Raw genomic sequence first — 25,000 nt, forward strand, 5'->3', positions numbered from 1 at the left:
ATATTCTTCAATGAGCAAAAGCCCATCAAAATTCAGCACAAACTCTTCAGAACAGGCTTCATGCTTGTGGTTAATGGCTAACAGCACCAAACAGCAGCACATGTGATGGTCGATACAACGCACCTGGAAAGCAAATGGTTAATTGTTTCCATTTTCATCCACGGATCTAGATTCTGCAGAGACTTTAAGATTGTAAATGCTCGAGTGTGAAGAAATTTGGAGCATGACTTGCTAATTGTACCATTAGGAAGAATGACTGGTTTTGTGGGGGCAGCATGACAGTATTTTGTGATGTTCATGTCAGTCAAAGAACTGATCTTGCTATCATTTGATCTGCAGAACCACTGCTCACTTCCCTTCATTCATTCCTCGTTTTTCACACCTGTGGAATAAACTTCCATATTCTCTTCAATCTCATTCTTCCCTTCAAAGCTTCAAGGCAGCTGTTCACCACCATCTCCCATCCATAACCATGATATTTTCTCCCATGAATCCTTCCCAAGCCCACCTCTTTCCAAGTCCACCCCATGTGCATTGTACTCCCTCTATTTTATCCTTCAACACTGCTGTGTCTGTGTCTGTGTCTGTGTCTGTGTCTGTGTCTGTGTCTGTGTCTGTGTCTGTGTCTGTGTCTGTGTCTGTGTCTCTCTCTCTCTCTCTCTCTCTCTCTCTCTCTCTCTCTCTCTCTCTCTCTCTCTCTCTCTCTCTCTCTCTCTCTCTCTCTCTCTCTCTCTCTCTCTCTCTCTCTCTCTCTCTCTCTCTCTCTCTCTCTCTCTCTCTCTCTCTCCCCCTCTCCTATTCCTTTTGTTTTGTTACATCCCGATCTATTCTTTGTTCCACCTCCCCCACGAGTCTTGACACTGTTTCCAAAATATTTGGGAGTGGGAGGGGTTTATAACTGGTGTCAGATTCCTATTCCTTTTGTTTTGTTACATCCCGATCTATTCTTTGTTCCACCTCCCCCACGAGTCTTGACACTGTTTCCAAAATATTTGGGAGTGGGAGGGGTTTATAACTGGTGTCAGATGTAGATATGAGATCATTGTGCCGGTATTCATCTAACTGGACCAATAGTGATGTCCAAACTCATCCATTTGGATGGCAATTCCCATCCATACCTTGATCTCATTGCAAAAACTGAACCTGTATTATCTGCAGACTGTAATCAGATTGATAATTCTTGGGACATCCTAGAAAGTCGCATTTGTGGTCGCGAAGCCTACCAATCAGTCTCCCGATCAATCAGACGTGGCCATGGTCGAAGCATAGCACAAAATCCGCAAGATCGACATTTTCTGAGTTAATCAAATAAAAAATGTGTGCAATATTATATTGGAGTCAATTGTGGTCACATACATAATGAAAGCAATTTCTGCCTGTGTAAGGTTGTCTGTAATAATCTGTAGCCTGGCTTCATATGCAATATGCACACTAATTTCAGACAGCCATGTTGTTTTCACAAAACAATTAAACTTTGGGTTCCATTGATGTCATGTTTATTTATGGAGTGTATATATCCATGCGCTAGTCATCATCAACCAGAACATGAACATGTTTAAATGTAATAGAAAAAAACCAACAAAAAACAAGCCCAAAACTTTTGTTGCCTAATATATTCATTTGTTAGGAGCACATATTATAACTGCATGAATTGCCATAACTGAACCTTCACCAGTTACTCCTGTGGAATGAATAGTCACAGCACAAATTATTGCTCCGAATATCATTGACTGCACTTGCATACAATAAGTGGCATCAACACAGTCAAACGAGAATTCATGATGACTGGTATAAATGTATGTGATGAAAACAAACAAACAAATAAATACCAAAAAAGAGTTTGCTTACTTTTTACATCACAAGTTAAAGGTATTTTAAAAAAAATAACACGTACCAGCACAACACCAGCAGCAGGTCCTACAAAGGCATAAAGCAGTCCGCCTTCTAAAGAAAGCCAGCAACTATGGAAGAAATAAAATAAAAGGTTGTCGTTGTATCAGCAAGACTGAGAAAATCATTTCAAGCATGTTCCTTACTTCAGACAATTTAAGGATACTCTTAATACTGACAATATGATGCCTGTGCAAGACATCTGGAATGTTTGTTTGTTTTTCTGTTTGTTTTTTAAATACTACAAATATATAGTGGGTGTGATCTAATTTATCATTTATGCAATAATTTATTTATCATTGAAGTTCCACTATAAAGGTAGCAAAATAACCAATATTTCACAAAGTATAAATGGAAGGAGCAATCAATTATTAATCAGATAACTGGACTTTCATTTTGAGAAAAGCACCCAAGATCATAATTAGTAATTAAATTGGGTAGCATTTGGAATAGTATTATTTTATCAGGAATTATCTGCACATAACTTAATGAAAACAATTCATGATTGACAAATTTAATGAAATATTACATGGGAAGAGAGGGGATAACGATAGTTTGTTCAATGCTGGGAGAGCAGTAAGTTTTGTCTTTCTCGAAAGCACAAGGTACCACAGAAGAGATGAAAAAGTGGTTAACTGTGGTATAATCAAAATAAAGACCAATTACTGCACCATAGTCCCAAGAAGGAAGCCAGGCATAACAATGCATGTGCGCACGTGTGCGCGCGCACACACACACACACACACACACACACACACACACACACACACACACACACACACACACACACACACACACACACACACACACACACACACACACACACACAGTACTGGTAAGTTAAGTACATACAAAAGCTATTTTATTTGAGATTATAACCTTAACTCAGTGGGCCCCAACCTTTTGATCCCACAGGCCGCATTCACTACTCCCAAGGATGTTGGGAGCCAGAAAAAAATTGATGCATTTTATTGAGTTTTATTGATGTAAATTGATTTGATTCCTCCCGGCGGTAAGCGGCAGTGGCCGGCAGCGGCATTGTGTAAACCCCTTTAAAATTGCAACATGGAAATGTGTTTTGATTGGAAAGTCCTCGCGGGCCGCAGTATAGGGCTCTGCGGGCCGCAGGTTGGGGACCAATGCCTTAACTTATAAGCAAATAACTGATTTCCTAACTTGTCAGATTTAGACAAAATTTTAACCATTAGTACGACGACTCATGTGGAATGTTTTAATGATAATTATGATGTCATAGGCAACGTGGTGTGGCAGCCATATTGGAAAAATGGGAAAAAAAATTGGACCTCTGTATCTCTGAAACTGCAAAAAGGAAAAAATTGAAACTTTGCACACAGCAAGTACTCCTCATGGGGAATGAGTGCGATTTTTTTAATGACGTCATAGGTGCCTTCGTGATGTCATAATTGCATATGGAGAAAGTCACATCTGATCAATGTGAAAATTTTTGAGGGTCATCTAGGGATAAAATGGCCCACACAAATTTTTTTTATCATATCATCTGTCATGAGATTTGGCAGCCATATTGTTTTTTTTTTTTTTAAACCATCTTCTTCTCTGAAATAGCTGAACAGATCCAGATGAAACTTTCCATGTATGACCACCTGCCCATGAAGAACAAGAGGTTCACACATGTAATGTCATAGGTCACATGGTTTGGCAGCAATATTCGATTTACCCTAAAACCTATAAAAAATACTCCAATCAAAAGAAGTCCTGGCAAGGGTCTGCAATTTCTGATTGCTCTTTTTCTTGTTACTTTTATTTAAAGTATGACGACATATGACTAACTTTAATCATACACCACTTTATATGATAATATTGTTACGGATTTTAGAATCTGGTCTGAAGAATGCATCCACACATCCAGGTCCTCAGACAGTTATTTCCTTAAATGCATGTTCAGATTAGCCCCATCCCCATGTCTAATGGGATCTTAAATGTGATGTGTTGAGAAGGGTAAAGGATAGATCCCCTCTCTTATGGGAAACCTTTTTCTTTACTTCAGACATGTTTACACACATTTCTTTCACGAGCTCTGAAGCCTGCCCCCGTTCTTCCTCAGCAACAATCTTTCGCGAGCTCAGACGCCCGCCTTTTTTGAGAGCGCACGGGTTGTAATGGTAACCGTACGCCAGTGGGGCGGGGTGAGCTTGGGGCGGACTGACCGGCGGAGATGGCCCGTAGATATAAAAAACGAGCGAGAGGTACATTGTGGGGAGAAAAGCGTGAGGAGAGAAAAGCGTGAGGAGAGAAAAGCGTGAGGAGAGAAAACGAAAGAGGAAAAAGAAAAAGCGAAAGGAGAGAGGAAAAAGCAAAGGGGCGAGAGAAGCGAGCAAGAAGCGGGTGTCTGACCAGCGCCGACGAGACAATTCGTCCTTCCCAGTGTTTGGGCAAGCGAGCATGTGGTGCGCGTGTGGGTGTCTGACCAACGCCAACGAGACAATTCGTCCTTCCCAGTGTTTGGGCAAGCGAGCATGTGGTGCGCGTGTGGGTGTCTGACCAGCGCCAACGAGACAATTCGTCCTTCCCAGTGTTTGGGCAAGCGAGCATGTGGTGCGCGTATGGGTGTCTGACCAGCGCCAACGAGACAATTCGTCCTTCCCTGTGTTTGGGCAAGCGAGCATGTGGTGCGCGTATGGGTGTCTGACCAGCGCCAATGAGACAATTCGTCCTTCCCAGTGCTTCGGCAAGCGAGCGTGTGGTGCGCGTGTGGGTGTGAGCAACGCCGCCAACAAGTGTGGCACCGGTCGGTCACCAACAACACCAGGGTCTAAACCCATGACAGACGATCTCGGTGCCGTCCAGAATTCAACTGGTGTTCAAGGCTGCCCCGCGAGAGGGTGCACAGCAAAGCTGGGTGCTGGCGACGGACGTGACACACACGCAAGCATTTCAGGACATTTTCACTTCACGGACGACTCTCTGGTGAGTGAGACCATTCTTTCCCCCTCCCCCTGAATGATCCATTGGGTACCCATGTTTGTGTTTAGCTGTAAGTAAGGCCTAAGTCACATTTGCTCTACAGTGAGGATACAGTGGCCGTACGCCCTCTGAATTGACAGAAACATGCGGCGGCCGCAGAGTTTCTGCGGTGACCTCAGAGTGGCCCTACGCCGTTTGGCTATCTTTTACAGGCCGTAGGGGTCGCCGTGGAATTATAACACGGAGTTATAACTTTTTTCATTTCTATGTTCACTGTAGCAATTCGAGAAGCCGAAAAAAAAAAAAAACTGGTAAAAAAAAAATTCACCCATTCGTTACTGTCCGTCTGGCCGCACGTTCGCCTTCGGGCACCCCTGCGGTCGCCTTGCGGGCACCTTGAGGCTACCTTGCATCTGCCTTGAAAATTCTATGGCTGCCGCAGGGCCCCCTTAAGGTCACCGTGAGACATCAAATCAAAGACCGTACAGCAACCCCACGTTTTCTGTCTCCACGATTTCTAAATACGCCATGCGGCTCCCCGAAAATAAAAACATATGTGACTGCTACATTGTGTGACCGTGGAAATACTGCGGCCACCGTATAATTGCTAGTGGCCGTAGATTTTGGAGACCCCACGGCCGCCGTGGCAAATGTGACTTAGGCCGAAGTCAACCCCCGATAAGCATCAGCTCTTTGTCTCTTTCCTGGCATTTTGTTTGATTTTGCATTGAAATTCATTCTTTATATACCTCAGCAAATAAAAAGTTCTTTTTATTTCTTTATTTTATTATTAAGAAATTATTTGTCGATTTCCAACCTGTCTGTGTTCGCCCTTTCCTTCCATTTGTCTAGCATTGTCCGAACCGACATCGACTGGAAGGTAATTACCACAGATTTGACCAAAAAATCGTCGGCACGCACCAGCGGTTAAAACGCTCGGCCGCCCTCATTAAAATCTAATCGAGATAACATTGGTGCTTTGCCGAGGACACGCTCCCCGCTCAGGTAACCACGTGACCTCTAGTTAAATGACATAATTAGACGGTGGACAAAAGAACTCGTGGTTGACTGGGTGGCGTTCATGGTTCCAAAACAACCCACCATATCACAACGTTAATTGTGAGCGGTGGCCCCAGGTCCGGCTCTAACGAAGACACCCGGGGATTAATCCCCTGAGTGACAAGCTGGTGTCTTGGTCCCCGTGGCCGCAACAATATATTAAGCGACAAAAACTTTACCTTGTAGACATGTCCATTACACAGCACGTCCATCCAACCATAGACTCAAACTGTTATCCAAACATTCAAACTGCATTCATAACCTATTTTAACATGGTGCACTGCGTATTTAGCAACCACCAACAAATTATTTTAATGCCTATTTATAATGTATTTTATAAATAATATTTATTTTATTTTTATCTAAATCCCTCCGTTATTTAATACTAGATATGTACATTTAATTAATAATATAATTAAAGAAATTACCTCACCAAAATAATTAATTCAATATTATTACATCAAATGCAATGCAATAGGAACTTGTTTACATGAAAACCAACTAAACTTAAATAAAAGGTGATGATGGAGTCTGAAGACATTCTCACAAGACCTGATTAAACAATCAGCTAAATATCCCCTCTTTCACATGATGGGAATAAAACCTTCACAGCATATTCCACAAAATCATCCTTTACTGAACAAATTCTTGCAAATCTAAGTAGCTGAGATGAAAATACATTGCAACCCATTTTAATTAGTACACTGTGACCTGGAAAGGCGTACTCGACCAGAGGGAAACTGAAATTATCAACTTTATGAAATACACTTGTACTAAAGCCATTCTGTCCAACTCTAACCAACACATCCAGATATGTAGCGATTGTACAATCATTACCACTCCTGTTTGCAAACAGGCGATTTGGATAAATCTTGTGAAGCTTTCTATCAAAAACATTATAGTTAACCACACAAATATCGTCTATATAACGACATGTATGAGATAATATTTTGCCACTCTTAATTTTTTCTCCTTCATCAGTTTCTGCATCAATGAAAATTCACAGAAAATAAGAAAAATATCTGCTAGTAGGGGGCTGCAATTCCCACCCATGGGAATACCCTTAACCTGTTGAAACATGATCCCACAAAAAGATACAAAAGTAGAAAATTAAATCAACAGCATCCTTAAACTTCTGCTTATGAAAACAATGAAAACTTGAGTATTTCTTTATAGAAAATAATGCTCTATGAAATCTGACAGATAAAAACTTATTAAAATAGTTAAAAACCTTGTCAATCACTTTGAAGAGTGACTCCCTCACGAGTACTACATCGAAGTTTGTATATACAGGAAAGTTGAAAAATCAAAAACTTCAATTGACGATATTGAGGCATCAAATCCTATCTAAGAGCTCAAAAGTAGAATTAATGCTTCAGAAAGTGTTAATACCAGAATTCTTCTCAATAGCTGAACAATATTTACTGAACTGTTCCCTAACAACTTGTAAGCCCGAGTTAACTATAACTGATAACTGTTTGGTGGAACATTGCCTGGCACCTGCTATAAACCTATACTTGAATGGGTTCTTATGAAGATTGGGGATCCAGAAAAGCTGAGGAATACAAAGATTTACCTCTTTACATTTAATACTGAAATTATTAACTAAAACTTCCTGATGCTCAGAGATAATAGCTTGGAGCGACTTGTGACAAGGAACAAACTCATGGATCCTGTGCTATTTCCTATACTAGTGAAAGTAACCATATCAATACCTAACTCTCTTAATAAAACCTCCACATAAAACTTTTTACAAACCACAACAAAATTATTGGCAGCCTTATCTGCTGGAGCTGTTATTTAGCTATTATAGAGATCCCGAATGTCTTAACGAACACTCTGCTTGTTCAACCCTGGTGTAGACCACCCAGTGAAAGCAAGCCTAAATGACTAAAAAATTAATCCTATTATCCAGGACTTCCACAACTCTGTTAAACCATGCATTAAAACTGTTTACAGATAACTCGAACATTGTGCACATTTTGTTAACATAATTAAAGACAGAATCCACAATTGAAGACCGAATGCAGCTCCAGGGTTGAGTTACTGGTTCCCTATATTTCACTCCCATTTTCATCAGATCCCTAATTTCACTGTTACTAATTATATTCAAATCCCCAGAAACTATGTGTCCACACGGACCAAATAAAAAAGGGGAAGAAGAATATGCACCGTTTCAAAAATGTCCTTTACTATAACTATTCTAAGTTTTAAGAAATTCACCATAATTGAATAAAGATTGTCCTATGGTCTTAGTGAATGTGAAATAAACCTTCAATGGGGTTTATTCCCTAACTTTATCTGGTAATGAACTCTCTACACCAGTATCCCTAAAATAGAGTGAAAGCAAAGCCTATCTACCTGCCTGCTGGAAAAATCACAAACTAAGAACTCGTGGATCCTATCACTTTGAGAGTAGACTTCTTTATCAGAACCCTGCCACAAAAAGCTTTGATCAAAAACTACGAAACATCACCTGGACCTGCTAAATTCCGGAGAATCTGAGCTAAGACTCGTTTGGAACGTGACCTCAGAAGAACATAAAAATCATGAAAAACCTTTTCTTCATAAACATCTTTTAAGTTTATCAATTATCTCTGAAATTTCCATTTAAACAGATTTCTCATGAGATCTGATGGAAATATCATCAGATTTTCTATCAGATAGGATGATACATTACGGGAGATTTTTGTTATAAGCAAGGAGGATGAGAAAAATAGACAAAGAACAAGCTGTATAACATTTTATCATCATGCAGTTGTTTTGGGAAGCTCAGTCGGAGATTTGGTTTTAAGTATAAATGTGAGTTCGGAGATCTCTTGTCTGAGTCGCAACACAATTGTGTGAAACAAAATTAAGACATATACACTTACTGTTTTAATGTTTGTCAGATTGTAACACACCTTTGCTAAACAATCTCTTCAACATACTGTTTACTTTCCTTTGCCATTTTATTTCAGCATGTGTAAGGGAGGAGGGGAGGGGGGGGTTAAGCAGTGCTGCCTTTATATTGATAGCATGAAAGTGCCCATTACAAATTGCCATACGGGCATAACAAAATGAATAAGAGTGTGATCAGAATGAGGACTAAGGAAGTTGTTCCACTGTTAAATTACAATTCGCTGCTTGTGTACTCGTATTGATATTTGAACACCCCTCTCAGCAATGTTGCTTGATATGTTTATTACTGCTCTTTTACACTTTGTGATTTATCATTATGATTCTCATTTTGATTTGTAAAAAAAAATAATTCTGAAATGTTGGGTTGTTTAATTCTGACAAAAGAAATACTGAATAGGGGAATCCCATTTATTTGTTCTGAAGGGACAAAATGTGAAAAGCCAGTGGGTGCCGTTTGTGTGTGAAACGGGCAAACTTCACAATTCTAACACAAGCCTCTCGATCCATGATAAGTTTCAAGCATTGTTTTCCCACAGAATGCTATCAAGATAGCTTGTTGATTAAAATGTAACTCAAATAAAATAAAATGTTGACATACAAATACAATAATGTGCAGGTCAATTCTTCAACCAAGCATTTCCATGAAATCTGAGGTCTGGGGGTGAAGAAGAGAATTTTGGCGAAGGAAAATTCTCAAGGTGTATGTTGTGTACACTTTGTGAATGACTTTGCAAAATGCAATAAGGGGAAGGATCTTCAACTATATGGAAGCAGTCAAATGTATAGATGGAGATGAATGGTTGAGTAACAAATATTGCAATTGTGAAGATTCCATATTGAAAGATCCACATCATAAACACATTATTACAGTTTATGTCAAAATAGTGAAAGTTTGAAAATTATGAGCATTACTTAAAAAAGGACTGAATTATTGAAAAAAACAAAAGCATTAACTGGAATAAGGCAATGGAACGTAAAAATGATAGGACTGATGGAATGGATGAGAGAATAAATTGAAAAACACAAAGTACCAAACACACAAATGGCTTTATGGTAAGAGGAGGTAGCGAAACATGTTGAAAGCAGAATTGTTGATTTGAAAATAAAAGTTGAATCAATAATCCATGATTTTTCTATCAGCAATCAACTATCAACCAAAAATCTAACAACTCGTGATTTTTCCACATTGTACACAAACATTCCAGATGACAAGCTCATAACCACATTAAATAGAGCAGTAGATAAAGCATTTGCAGGAGGTAATAATAAAGTATACATTGAATTATATTTTAAAAAAGAACAAACTGGTCGAGAGAGGAAAATCAATTCAAGCAATTTTTCAAAAAATAAACTTGAAGATGGTGTTATATTCCTCTGAAACAACAGTTTATTTAGATTTGGCAACAGGTACTCCAGCAGACAGTAGGAAAACCAACGGATTCATATCCAGTCACTTTCTTTGCACATTTGTTTTCTTTGAAGTAAAACTATGTTATGGAAATGAAATAATGCTCAAACCAAACCAGGTAAAGAACTCCAGCACATCCAAAAAACCAACTTACTCCACCCAATCTCCACAGAACTAGCAAACAATCACAATATATACACATATACACACACACTCCACACACACACACACACACACACACACACACACACACACACACACACACACACACACACACACACACACACACACACACACACACACACACACACACATACACACACACACACACCATCAGACCCTGCTGTTCACGGGGGATAGGTTCCTGGAAAATGCCGCGAAAGTCAAATTTGCGAATGTCGGGGCATTGTTTCAATGGGAAAAGGGTGGGTAGGTTCCCAGCTGTTCATAACCAGATGCACATTATGACAGTTTCATAAAAAATGCTTACAAATGAAAAAAAAAGAAGAGAACACCAGGAACCATTTCCAATGTTCATTGAAGGAATGCAATGACAGTTTATTCAAAGTGATTTTTCAACCATCCCATAAAAGTAAAAAAAACTAAAAAAACAACAGCAGGTACCATTTCAAACTTCTATTTGCACACACCCAACTTTTCAGATGATGATGATGATGATGATGATGATGATGATGAATTAAAATCCACTAAACTCAGCGGAGTCCTCTGAAGATGGCCCAGGTGAGGGTGCTGATGAGTCGAGCAATGAAAGGAATGTAGGTGAGGGTGCTGAAGCAGGTGAGGGTCCTGATGAGTTGCTTACTGAAGGGGATGTAGCAGAGGCAGGAAAGGCAGGAGAGGCAGGATAGGGTGCTGATGCTCCTGAGGTGGAGGGACCAGGGAAGAAAAAAATGGGTGATCGTGAGCTGCCTGGCAGATTGCTGCAGGTTTCGTTGTAGCTCCTTGTTTGGGAGCATCACATCATCAAACCACCTCTTGAACTTGAGGTAATGCACCATGACTGGATTGGTGAGGATTGGTGACATGAACTCTTCCTCGGTGAGCTCTTTGGCATGTGAGGCAATAAGATCATCCATCTCCTCAAGCTCCACATTGTCAAAGCCTTCCCCTCCACCTGCCTTGCCAACCCAACAATTTCCTGCCTCTCCTCTGTGTTGTCGGGAGAGCCTCTGAAGTCCTTCACTGCCTGTGGGCACAGATTGTGCCAGCAGGCATTGATGGTGGAGCCTCTGACCTCGTCCAGTGACTGATTGGCCGATGAAGTAGGCTATGTTTGTGGACTAAGTTGTGGTTAGTGCACTATACTGGTCAATTGCATCCAAAATATGGTGAAAGATTTGGGCGGGTATAATAGGTTTTGAATGTCGAGATTAACCCATTGTTCAAGCGGCTGGATCCAGGAGGTGGTGTTGGGTGGCAGGAAGATCACTTCAATGTTAGGGTGAGCCACCTTCACCTCTCCAGTGTGGTCAGGAGCATTGTCGACAAGCAGGAGAACCTTGAATGCAAGGTTTTCTTTTTCCAACAGGTAATTCTCCACTTGAGGGATGAAACAGTTATGGAACCAGTCCATGAAAATTGCTGCCGTCACCCACGCCTTCATGTTGGCCCTCCAAAACACAGGCAGCAAAAAAAAGCATGTGCTTTTCTTGTCCTTGAGAGCATGTGAGCTCAGGGAACAGCACAGCATCATGTGCTTTGTCATACAGTTGCCTTTTGCATTTGTGCAGAGGAGAGGAGATACCTGGTCCTTTGTGGCCTTGAATCACGATGCTGTCCCCTCGTGCTTCGAGATAAAAGTTCATGTTGGTATCTTTTTCCAAAACAGCCCAGTCGTTTCAGCATTGAAAACTGTCTCTTGGAGGTATATTTTATCCTTGATGAGCCACATAAGTTGAGCAGGAAAAGTCTCGGCCGCCTCATGAACCGTGGAGGCACACTCGACTGCCAATTCGATGTTGTGGAGATCGGAATGCTTCCTGAAGCAGTCAAACCATGCCCTGCTCACTTGGAATGGATTGCGGTCACTCATATCTGTGTCACTCGTGCTAACGCCATCAACACCAGCGAGATTGATTTAGATACGCATCGCATTTGTGCGACTAAGAGGTCCACTTAAAAGCATGTTCTTCTGCGTGTTGTCCTCAATCCATACATTGAGAGCATTCTCCATTCTTTCTGTGTGGACATCCCGGACGTGTTTGATCATTTTGGTGCTCGGTACAGTGCTAGCCACATCACTTTCTCAGATTAACTTCTCATTCTTACAGAGGTCGAGAATGGTGGATTCCTTTATTCCTCCATATATACTCTCTCCTCTCGACAGCCAGTCCAGCAGCTCCACTTTGTGACACAGGCTCATCATATTATTCTAGCCGACGCTTCTCCAGCACTGTTCTTGTGCATGGGAGCCATATTTGATAAATCAGCAGAATGAGCGGAGCGATAGGCAAAACATTTGTCAAGGCAGCAGGATAAGAAGTGTGATTTAGACCCAGGACACGCTGCACATAAGTAGTCATGTGCGAATTGTGGCTAGCGGAGGGGGGGGGAGTGAGTAGTCTGCCCATTGTTTATGGGGATGTTGGTAGGTGCTACCATTTTACATTTTATGCAGCTGGTGGGAGATGTGATAAAGCTTTTTAATATATACTGACTCACTGACTGGCTGATATTAAATTTTGGTACCTCCTGGGTGAAAAAGAACACTGAAATTTTGCGTGCCAATGGATATTAAAGCCAAAACACCGAGAAAAATCACAGAACCATCAGAAAGCATCCATAAATGAAAATATAAATAAATAAAAATAAACAAATAAATAAAAAACAAATGCAAAAAAAAAAATGCAGGTGAATGACCCAAGACAACTGGGAAGCACATTCATTTTGTGTACCAATTGACATTGAAGCCAATTCACCAGGAGAAAAAAAAGACAATCACAGAACCATCAGAAAGCATCCGTAAATGAAAATATAAATAATGGAAAATAAACAAATGATACGCAAATGACAAACTAGAAGGTCACTCGGTAGAGCGCATACCTCCGCCACGCAATGCCTGATCCATGAGAACATATCGGGCCAAATACATTTTTGAAATATCATGCTATATGTTGTTATTGGCCCTCCCTCTCAATGGTGAAGAATCACTTAAAAAACTTATATAATTCTCAGATCCAGTTCCAGATTCGGATCATCACCAAAATCGAAACATTTCTTCTGTGTCACACACCCAAACTGTCCACCAAATTTCATCCAAATCCATCGAACACTTTTAGAGATATCGTACCATATATTTGTTTAACCCTATCTCTCAATGGTGAAGAATGACTAAATAAATTATTGGATCCAGATCCGGATTTGTATCTCCACAAAAATTGAATCAATTCTTCCTTGTCACATACCCAAGCTGTCCACCAAGTTTCATCCAAATCCGTCCACCACTTTTTGAGACATTGTGCTATATGTCATTCTTGGCCCGATCACTCAATGGTGAAGAATCACTTAAAAAATTATAGTAGTCGGATCCGGATCTGGATATTCACCTAAATCTAATCAGTTCTTCCTTGTAAGGCACCCAACATTCCCACCAAATTTCATTAGGATCCATCCACAACTTTTTGAGATATACTGCAAACAGACAAACAAACAAACAGACACAAACAAACAAGAAGATGACGCTATGCAGAGCACAATACTTGCAAAATCCATAAAAACAAATTTGACCTCAAAATAATTGGTGGTTGAATTGAATGACCAAACATGCAACTCTTCTTCAAATTTCAAGTGAATCGGATGAAAACTGACAATTTTAAAAATTTGGCCTATGCTGACCTTTTGGTCGATGTTGACCTCCAAAGTCATAGGTGGTTGAATTAAGTGACCTGAAATATATATCGTCTTCAAATTTCAAGTCAATCGGATGAAAATTGTGGGTTGTAGAAAAACCACCTTCGTTGTTGCCCTTAGGGGCTATGTTGACCTTTCGCTCCATGTTGATCTCAAAAAGAATTGGCTATTTGAATTCAGTAACCATGATATGCAAATCCTCTTCAAATTTCAAGTCAATCGGTTAAAAATTGAGGATTTAAGAAAGAACACCTTAGTTGTTGATCGTGGGCCTAGGTTGACCTTTTGATTGATGTTGACCTCAAAAATAATCCACTCATTGAATTCAGTGACCTGATATGCAAATTATGTTCAAATTTCAAGTCAATAGGTTAAAAATTGAGGATTTAAGAAATAACACCTTAGTTGTTGATCTTGGGCCTAGGTTGACCTTTTGATTGATGTTGACCTCAAAAATAATCCACTCATTGAATTCAGTGACCTGATATGCAAATTCTCATCAAATTTCAAGTCAATCAGTTGAAAATTGAGGATTTTAGAAATAACACCTTAATTGTTGACCTTTGGCCTATGTTGACCTTTTTCTCCAAGTTGATCTCAAAAATAATTGGCTCTTTGAATTCAGTGACCTGATATGCAAATCCTCTTCAAATTTCAAGTCAATAGGTTGAAAATTGAGGATTTAAGAAAGAACACCTTAGTTGTTGATCTTGGGCCTAGGTTGACCTTTTGATTGATGTTAACCTCAAAAATAATTCCCTCTTTGAATCCAGTGACCTGATATGCAAATTCTCTTCAAATTTCAAGTCAATCAGTTGAAAATTGAGGATTTTAGAAATAACACCTTAGTTGTTGACCTTTGGCCTATGTTGATCTTTTGACCTTTTGACCTCAAAAACAACAGACTTCTTCGTTTTGACAAACTCTACCATTTGCTGAAGCTTCGTGAAGATTGGCTTAAAATTGTGACCTGTAGGCGACAAACAGACAGACAGACAGACAGACAGACAGACAGACAGACAGAAAGAATAACAAAATCGACGAACCAATGTACAGTACTTGAAAAATCTTTGGTTTTGCAAGTAACAAACAAACAGACAGAAAGGGGTGAAAACATAATCTCCTTCACCTTCGGTGGCGGAGGTAATTGTACGAAACACTTTCCATTGCAATTTCTCCAAGCAATCCCTCTGGACTTTCGCTAAGTAACAAAACCATGCGGGTGAAGCATATTCCAAAGTGAGTCGAATAAACTGCATATTCACTGCAATTAAATCAGACACAAGGATACTACAACGTTTCAGTTGCCACAAAAAAGTAGAGTTTTCTGTTAAATGCTTTACACATGGCTTTGACTTGAGTGCCCCCATTTTAAGTCTTCTTGCACATGGATGCCGAACAGTTTCACACAATCTGTTTGGTTCAAAACCGAGTCTCCAATTTGAATACTAAGCACATCTTCCAGGAGTCTTCAAAAATATGAAATCATGATGCTATTTTCTTGGAATAAGCTTCAAGATGTTTTTGGATGACCATTCTTGAAAGCAGTCAAATGGCTGATGCATATAACTCGTTTGTTCAGTGTCGCTATAAGTTTGACATAAAGTCATGTCGTCAATGCACTTATATCGTGTGAAACTTCAGGGTTACTAAATGTGCATCAAAATCCTCAAAAACTTTGGAAAATAAGCATGTGAGTGAAATTGGACGCAAATCATCAAAATTAGTTTGTTGATACTTAAGAACCGGAATAACATAATCAGATTTCTAAATGTCTTGTAATACACCAAATATTTCATTGATAGGGAAACACAATTCATATGCAAATTAGTTAATAATATGAGGTGAAATACAGTCTGGTCTGAACCTCTTATTAACATTCAGTTTCTCGAGTCTCTTGAAAACATCCTGTGGAGACGATGAAGAAAGTGGAGCAGTAGAAGTTAAGAAAGTTGGTAGGGAGGTAGGGAGGTGACCGAGATTGAGTTGCGGAATGTCCTTGGCCACAGAGGTGACCGCATCCTTCAGTGCCAAGCCTAGCAAAGTGCAACTTTTTTGGTTGTTATGCCTGGTAAGTATTTTTTTCATATTTGATGATGTCACTGATGAGGGTTGACTGTTTTTTAATTTCCCAACACTGGAGTCATAGAAAAGTTGCTTAGCATGCTTTACTGGTTTCGCTACTTTGCTGCATAACAACTGCTGTAAAAATAATTTACCGCTGGAAAAAGCTTTCTGCCTTTTTGAAATGAGTGATTTCAATTCTGGTTTAAACAATGGTTTACCTTCTATGTGGATAGATATGACTTCAGTTGGGAAAATTCTATCAACGGCCTTGTGCCATACCTCATAGAATATGGAAGTTATTTTTGTTGCAATTTTAACAGCTTCAACCTCACTCCATTTGTGATTAGTTATGCCCTGACCGAAGACTCGTTGATCTGAGTCTGTAATAGGTTGGACTAAACGTGTGCAGAGAGTGTTACACATTCTTGCCGGGTTGCAGAAGTTGCCACAGAACTGAATAATGGTCACTCAGACATTGAGAGAATAAAATGAGGTGGATGGAAAAGATCTGCGGTGCAACGGATAAAATCAACCAAGGAGGTTGGGGGGAGTGGGGGGGGGGGATCTCGGAGCAGGGTGACTGTCTGTGAGGGAGGTGAGGGTCCGTGAAGGGGTGTGTTCCTCCTCCCCAGGTAAGGAAATTTTGTAATCCAATTTGAACTGAGGATCGTTACTTTCATGGTGTTAAATGAACTAAGGTACCAATATGAATCGATGATCGGTACTTTCATTGTGTAAAATCAATCACGGCACGGATACGAACGGAGAATTGGTACTTTTGTTGTGCAAAATAATTCAGGTAACAATTTGAATCCAGGATCAGTACTTCATATGATCCAAGGTAGAGATATTACTCACAGGCAAACACATAATATTTATGTTTAGAACTTCAAACTATCATCATTTCAAACTTCAATAATAAGTAAAAGTGGGATCCCAATGAAATCTGTCAAATACATGCTGAGAGTAGTATAAAGGAAAGGCAACTGTCAAAAGCACTGTTTGGTGAGATCGTCCAGCAAATCATTCATTGGTATGATTGTTGAAAGCAAATAAAAATATATGATTGCTGGCTGGCTTGTTTAGCATTCCCATCTGACCCCAACACTCATTTGGTGGGTGAACCCAGATCTAAATCACATCATGTGAATTTGATTAATATCAACAATCTTTACTTCTTCCTGTTGTTTTTTTTTTCTGAATGCAAGTTCAGTGGTGCATAACCGTCCAAAACAATGACGATACCGAGTGGTTGCCTTTTTCCTCCAGTGGTAGTCAGAAATTTGGAACTTAGCCAGAATGCCAGCAATAGCTCGCCTACCATCACGAAGGACACCATGGGATCTTTAAGGACCAACAACTAATGCTGGCGGACAGGACACCCAGTTTAATGTCCCTCCGAGTGACGGCACACACACCCTGTTTGTGAAACACCAGGATGACAGTTTACAGCTGGTCCAATATTTAAAACCAGGCCAGACAGTTCAGAGCCGAATGTGCATAACTCGAGGCCATCATGCGAGCCAATTGTCTATGATGATGTCTTTTTTTTTTATTCACTCAAAGTACGCTTTGTCTATTAATGCCTTTAACCTGCATGCGGTTTACGTCGAAGCTCAACTTGTTGTTGTTGTTGTTCATCTTTCGGCTGCTCCCGTTGGGTTCACCACAGCGGATCATCCGTAATGATCCGCATACTGATTTGGCATAGGTTTTACGCAGGATGCCCTTCTTGATGCAACCCTGGTCGCCTCTTATGACACAGGGATAAGGATTGGGTTTCGCCTTGATTCCAGGCTGCCCTACACCCTCTCATAGCGTGGCTCAGTGCAGAACTCCCGTCCTCAAGCGATCCTCCAACCCAAGCCTCCGAGTAGCCGGATTACAGGCGCACGCCACTACGCCCGGTATGTCGAAGCTCAACTATGAGTCTTAAATAAATAATATTTTTTAAAAGGTACTAATGACTTTGCAAAACAAAGTTTATACTCATCCGAATATTATAAACCAATTTCGTACATTATTTAAGCAAATTTTCGATGGTTTAGCTTTGATCTGTAATCGCGTCTGCATATGTGTGATACTCCCCAGCTTTTCAAGCTCGTTAATTAATCGTTGTGAAGGAAAACGGAGACATGAGGAAAGCAAGGTTGATATGCAGTCCTAGTGGGAGTAGATTATGTCTTCTGAAGTAGCCTTAGCAAAGCTAGTTCATAAATATGGTTCAATACTCAATGCCAAACTGTCAGGAAGGTTGCACCCACGCTGTGAGTTCTGATCGTACTCAAATATGTACTTGGCAGGCTATTTCTCAATTCACCATGGAGAGACATTAATATGGCACACTATTTATAACAAACTTCAGCCAAGGGGCATTTATGTTGCGCCTTTGTAATGCATATAATTACAATGTTCAAAGACTGCAGTTTAAATTATTTGTAATATATATATATATATATATATATATATATATATATATATATATATATATATATATATATATATATATATATATATATATATATATATATATATATATATATATATATATATATATATATATATATATATATATATATATATATATATATATATATATATATATATATATATATATATATATATATATATATATATATATATATATATATATATATATATATATATATATATATATATATATATATGTTATGGCTTCTTCATGGAAATAAAATTTTGCCTTTGAAAAACAATCTTTACTGCTTTATTCGCTATTTTTCTTCCTTCATCTATATTTTATGTTTGTTTGTTTAAGAGAGGAGGAAGGAAATATTTCAATAGATTATTGAAAAAAATAACATACATATATATATATATATATATATATATATATATATATATATATATATATATATATATATATATATATATATATATATATATATATATATACATATACATATACATACACACACATACATATAATAGGCTAATGCCGTCTGTCTGTCTGTCTGTCTGTCTGTCCCACCCTGAAACACGGAAAACGGTCCTCAAAGAGAAACATTATTAAGCAAAAGCAAATGCAAACCTCCAGGAAAATTACAATATTTTGAATCGGACAAAAACTTGAACCTGGGTGGTGTACAAGTCTGACCACTGCTTAAATCACTCCCGAAATATATTTTTCTGTTCATAAATATGTCGCGATATCTTGACTGTTAACAAATATGATAATTTTGGAATTTGACACTTCTCTATGCATCTATCTAAATCAGGGGTCTCCAACCTGCGGCCCGCGGGCCACATGAGGCCCCTTAGACGGATTTATGCGGCCCGCAGTTCCATATTAAGTTTACATTGTAATGCGGCCCGTGATACTGCCAATTTGTCAGGGTCAATGATCAAAGCGTTCTGTAATTTTTATTATGATTTTGATTCATATTAGAAACATGTGTTTTTAAAACGATTATTCATTTATCATATTTGTTGGCAAGAAAAATATATTCAGCACTAATTTTTGTTTAAATTTCTGCATATAAATTATATATATCTATATTTTTCGGAATTTAGCATCCTTTTTTTGGGTGTGGCCCTCCACCCCTCACTACTTTGGTTTTGTGGCCCTCCGCCCAAAAAGGTTGGAGACCCCTGATTTCTAAATAATAATATGCTGGTTCATCCATCTGTTTGTGTGAACATTTATTCTGCCTATTAAAGGCATAAGTCGGCTTCCATGTTGGCCTTATGCAAAACCAGAGACTTCTTTGGAGTGGCCACATTCACAATTGCCATGCCATCCCTGTCGGCTTTCCCTTCAGTGTAAAACAACCAATGAGACTGTTGAAATGATCAAATATTGAAAGTTTGAGCTCATCTGCATCACAGGTCTTTGTAATGGTGTGGGCATGATGCTTCATGTCTCTGGTAAGTGGCAATAGAATATATCTGAGCTTTAAAACCATGATGTATTCTATATGCACATAGGGAGTGGGCATGTTTTTGCTTAAAACACGGGTTATTTTTCTATTTTTGGAGTGACAGAGGCAGCCATCTGTTTCTTGCTATTTCCTCTTTAAAAGAATACCAGCTTGCTGGTATCCTGTGTCGGAGTGGCGACCCATCGAGGATTGTGCCCAATAGCCTTGGAGACTGCTTTTGCAGCACCAACGCTCTGCACTGAGTATGGTCCCAATCTCCTTCTCCTCTTTAAAAACCCCACCATGGAACTCCACTGGAAAACCCATGTCATTATTGATTAGAAGGGTCTTGATGCAAGCAATTCCAGGAATCTCATGACATTGCGAAACACAACCTCCATCATTATTTATTTTTAATGAAGTGTATAAAGCAAGTCACTGAGGCAGGTGCCACCAGGCTTTGGTGGAACTTCTGAGCCGGCTTCATGACGTGCTGGTACTCCCTCACACCTGACACACAGATGGTCGTTCAAGGCCGAGGAATCACTGCACCGGACGTGGGGTGCTATCCGTGTGGACACTAACTCTCCTGAACTCAATCCATGCAGACTAAGCCATTTACATATTTGCCAACATTGATAGAAGAAAATGCGGTGGATGGAAAAGATCTGCAGTGCGATGGAGCGAATCAACCAAGAGGGTGGGATCTCGGACCAGGGTGATTGTCTGTGAGGGAGGTGAGGGTCTGTGAGAGGGTGTGTTCCCCATCCCCAAATCGGGAAATTTTCGAATCCAATTTGAACTGAGGGTCTTTACTTTCATGGTGTTAAGTGAACCAAGGTACCAATATGAATTGAGGATCGGTATTTTCATTGTGTAAAATGATTCAAGTACCAATTTGAACCCATGATCAGTACTTCATATTGCTACGGTTGTGGAAAGTCACAGAACACCATTCAGGTTCCCCGAAGATCAGTTATGTTGATAAGTGTGTGTCCAGGTTAGATTTCCCCACCGATGTATAACGGGATTTATTCGTGTGCCGGGCTGTGAACCTTTGAGCTAGTGTTATTCTTTCCTATCTTTATTTTAAACAACATCTCCTCACCACCTTCGCCACAACCGCCAACATTTCCTCAACACCAATCTCCACAACCAAACGAACTTCTCCTGACCATCATCTCCACAAACAACATCATCACAAACAACAACATCTTCACAACCACGTCACCTCCACCAAACTCCACCACAACTCCACAAGTTTACAACCACGGCATCTCTACAAACAAAAAGAACAACTCAACAACTCCCGCCCCGATATTCTGGAACGGGTAATCAAAAGTGACGGTTGGGGCGGGTCGCTCAGAACGGGTAAACAAAAGTGACGGTTACAAAAAGTATGCTCCGAAGAAAAAGAACCCGATCACTCCTAGGATTTTTCCCCCGTGCGCCGAGAAGGGAGGGGCGAACGCCCCGGGGCGATAAAAAGACGCGTTTGCTGGCTGAAGCGAGAGTCAAGTTTATGAGAGAGTCGAGTTGGTGAGAGAGTCGAGTTGGTGAGAGAGTCGAGTTGGTGAGAGAGTCGAGTGGGTGAGTGGAGTCGAGTTGGTGAGTCCAGTCGAGTGGAGAGTTGGTGGAGTCAAGTGGAGTTCGGCTCTGGAGACCAGAGTCGGGAGACGAGAGTCAGAGTCGGGAGACGGTCATGGAAAGTCTGGCGCGCTGCTAGGCCCTGGACCAACCAAGCTGCGGTTACAACAGCTGCCGCTTTGACAACCGAGACATACGGAGGGTGGCTGACAAAACGACCATCGAGTCGCCTCAAGGGTGACAAAGGTAACCTGCACGGCCTCGCGGAGCTCCTTCGGTCATCCCAGCTCCGAGGAACATTAAAGGCTTACGAGGTAAGTTCTCTTCTTTCTTTTCTGGGGTTTTTGCATGGAAGTCTGTGGCGCCTTGTCTACCAAGTAGAATTGTTGTAAGTGCATGTACGTAATAAATAGATATCAGCTGTAGGTTTTTGCTCGTGTCTTGTCCCCTATCTCCATCCATTGCATTGCATATGTGGTGAAAATAAATGTCCCCTTTGTAGAAATGTCACCTGCTCGTTGCGTCTTATCCTGCCATAATTGCATTCGGAATAAAATAGCTGGCTGATTGACCGTTTTTACAGCCATTTTTCCCTGCTGTGCAGGGGTTAGGCTTTTTCTTGAGGCAATGTTTTATGGCCGGATGCCCTTCCTGACGCCAACCCTGGTCGCCTCTTACGACACACAGGGATATGGTATACCTATTCTAACCGGGGCATACACCGGGACCAGTACACTGGTACTCACTTCGCCGACCTCAGATGGATGACAGGCTGAGTCAACCCCCTGGTGTTAATTCAGCAGCCAACGGGACTTGAACTCAGGACCCTGGGATCCCAAGCCGCCACCCTAACCACAAAGCCAACACCAGGCTAAAATATCTGGCTGATTAATAGCCGATAAAACGTCTATCTGGTCCGACGGGGCTTGGCGATATAAAACTGCTCGGCAATCGCAATCGGAACGAGCTGCTTAAAGCGGCTCGTTTTCGTGCAGGCTCCATTGAGGTGTAAATCACCGGCATTTATGTCTGCGCGAATAATTAGGTACATCGACAATTCGGCGATCGACCCTGCAGCGCGGACAGAAGAGTTGGCTGATTTATGGTGTGGTTAACAACACCCGTAGCTGGGTTTCGGCGTTGATCCGAAAAGCTGCAACTAGATTGCTCGTTTAGTGGGCGCGCGTGGCCGCAATTTAGCTAAAGGCGGTCGACCGCACGTCGAACGGGCGAAAATCCACAACAACATGATCGAAGGTACCAATATGAACCGAGAATGTACTGTGATATCTTTGCTGTTCAGAAATGCGAGTTGTTTTTACTTTTGACCTCTCTCAACCAGAGCAAGAATAAAAGGCTTCCTTCTTTTTCCCCCTTCTTCCATTTGGAGATTTTTACCAGAGAAATATAGGTACAACACAATGGACATTCCAGTGTTTTGCGCAGAATTTCTGGTGGCCATCTTGGAATATTATGATGGTGGCGCCTGCAAGGAAGTCGCAAAGCATTAGCGGGGTAGAATGCTTTGCGAGTAACTGCACAAACTTCCAAATCGGAGCAAAAGAACGTGGTCTAATCTTCCACAAGTGAGTCATGATAATTTATAATTTATATGATGATCCATATTGAGCCATTATGAGCTTGAGTTGCATGATTTATTTAGTGAGGTGAATCAGCCTTGCTGTGTCGGGTGGCCTACAACTAGGTAGGCCGAGCGGCTACTGTTCTCAACACTACTGATTGTATGGAAGCCAATAGGACTGCGATTGCATTTGATTGATTGGGACCGATGGTGGGTGGTATCAGGGCCGATGAGACGGGGGTCAGGGGAGGTCGCTGCCCTGGGGCACGGGGTCAGTTTCAGGGCCTGAGTTTCTCCCATGTTTAAAAAAAAAAAAAAAAAACAGTACAGCAAAATCCCTCGTCAGCTCATCCTCACTTCCTCATCGTTACATGATTGAATAGTCATAGCTGGTGAAAGATCACATTAAGCTTTGCTTGAAGTCCTCAGTTCTTGCGCGGTTTGCCAGGGGAAGTTTGTCTCAAGTCTTTCACGAACCAGCTGGTCAGTTCGACTCAGGTTAGGAATTTGTAATTTGCACAGGGTGCCGGCAATAGCTTGCTGACTCTTCGCGAAGGACACTGTGGGATCTTTAACATCCACCAACTCATGGCAGTGATGGGACACCCAGTTTAACGTTCATTGGAGGGACGGCAAATGCGTTGATGAATCACCCAGTCTGTAAAACACCGGGCTGACAGTTTATAGTTGAGCCACAATTCAAACTCGGGCTAGAAAAGCAAAAGCAGCACCAGAAGTGGCCACCGGCGCACGGACAGACACAAACTTCAACTTATATATTAGAATTGTTAACACTATATTTATTTACTTTTTGACATATACTGTGAGCTAAAAAGGCTGTTGCTGTGATTTTGCATTGTTTGAGCTTGTTGCTCTTCTAATTTAGGCTCTTCTTTGAAGAAAGTTATTTTAAAAAGTTACAAAAGAGAGAAAAATGGTTCTAATCAGAGGCCAAGGTTGCCGAGCAACCGGTTGGACTGCAGAGTTATCTGTGGCCGATGGTCTCAGGACCAGAGGTAGGGCAAAGGTCCGAGGAGCTCCCTCATGATAAACTCAGACCCCGGATGCACAACAATATATTATAAGGTTAAAAGAGCCATTACAAAATAGGTGGTGATGTTTGTCAGTCCATGAACATTTCAGCATTTCTTTTTTTAACCTCGCCTCCCTTATTACTGGGCCGATTATTTTGAAACTGACTGTTCGAGCCGCTTGGATCTATTATTTAATTAGCAGTTTGATGGCTTTCCCATCAAAATATATGTAGAGAATGTAACGAGCATTGTGGAGCACTGTTGACATCCGGTGAGCCACGAGTAGAGTATTCACATGGAAGTATTTCACGAATGATAGCAAGTAAAATGCGGCACAAATACTCCGCGAGTTACCCCTCTGATATAAATAGTGATTCAAAATGCAAGGTAGGGTTTATACTTATGCCATGATCCTTCAAATTTTATGTTTTAGGATTGGAAACAGCTCAGATCTTCAGCGCAAAACTTACTCAATTGATGACATCACAGTAGCGAATACACATTCAAAGATGGCCGCCACAAGTGACGCATGTTGCAAGAGGATACAGACATGTCTATTCTACTCCAATTATATTTCTATGATTTTAACCATGGCTTCCTGCTAGTACAAAATAGAATGAGACAATATGGAGGTTCTCTCAATGATGTGTTACCTGCACAAAGGTGTATGACTGTATGAGTATATGGTTAATCACATTATTAATAACACTGTCTCTGCACCCTTAAAAGGAACTTTAACACAGGAGAAGGCCATTTTTGGCCA

General features: G+C 40.6%; 1 protein-coding gene and 1 pseudogene across 4 annotated transcripts in view; both read right to left on the reverse strand.

Annotated features, from left to right (window-relative positions):
- LOC147020412 (adhesion G protein-coupled receptor B3-like) overlaps positions 1-25,000 on the reverse strand; it is a 713,921-nt gene that overhangs the window by 111,679 nt on the left and 577,242 nt on the right. For all 4 annotated transcript variants that reach the window (XM_085895732.1, XM_085895730.1, XM_085895731.1 and 1 more), the window contains one exon: positions 1,895-1,961. In XM_085895732.1, coding sequence (XP_085751858.1) covers positions 1,895-1,961 — 67 coding nt within the window. The remainder of the gene's footprint in view (positions 1-1,894; positions 1,962-25,000) is intronic.
- Positions 17,907-18,047, reverse strand: LOC147020413 (signal recognition particle RNA; annotated as a pseudogene).

This window comes from Eptatretus burgeri, chromosome 9 (genome assembly GCF_056783735.1).
Source record: "Eptatretus burgeri isolate ZD-2024b chromosome 9, Ebu_testis_v1, whole genome shotgun sequence".
NCBI lineage: Eukaryota > Metazoa > Chordata > Myxini > Myxiniformes > Myxinidae > Eptatretus > Eptatretus burgeri.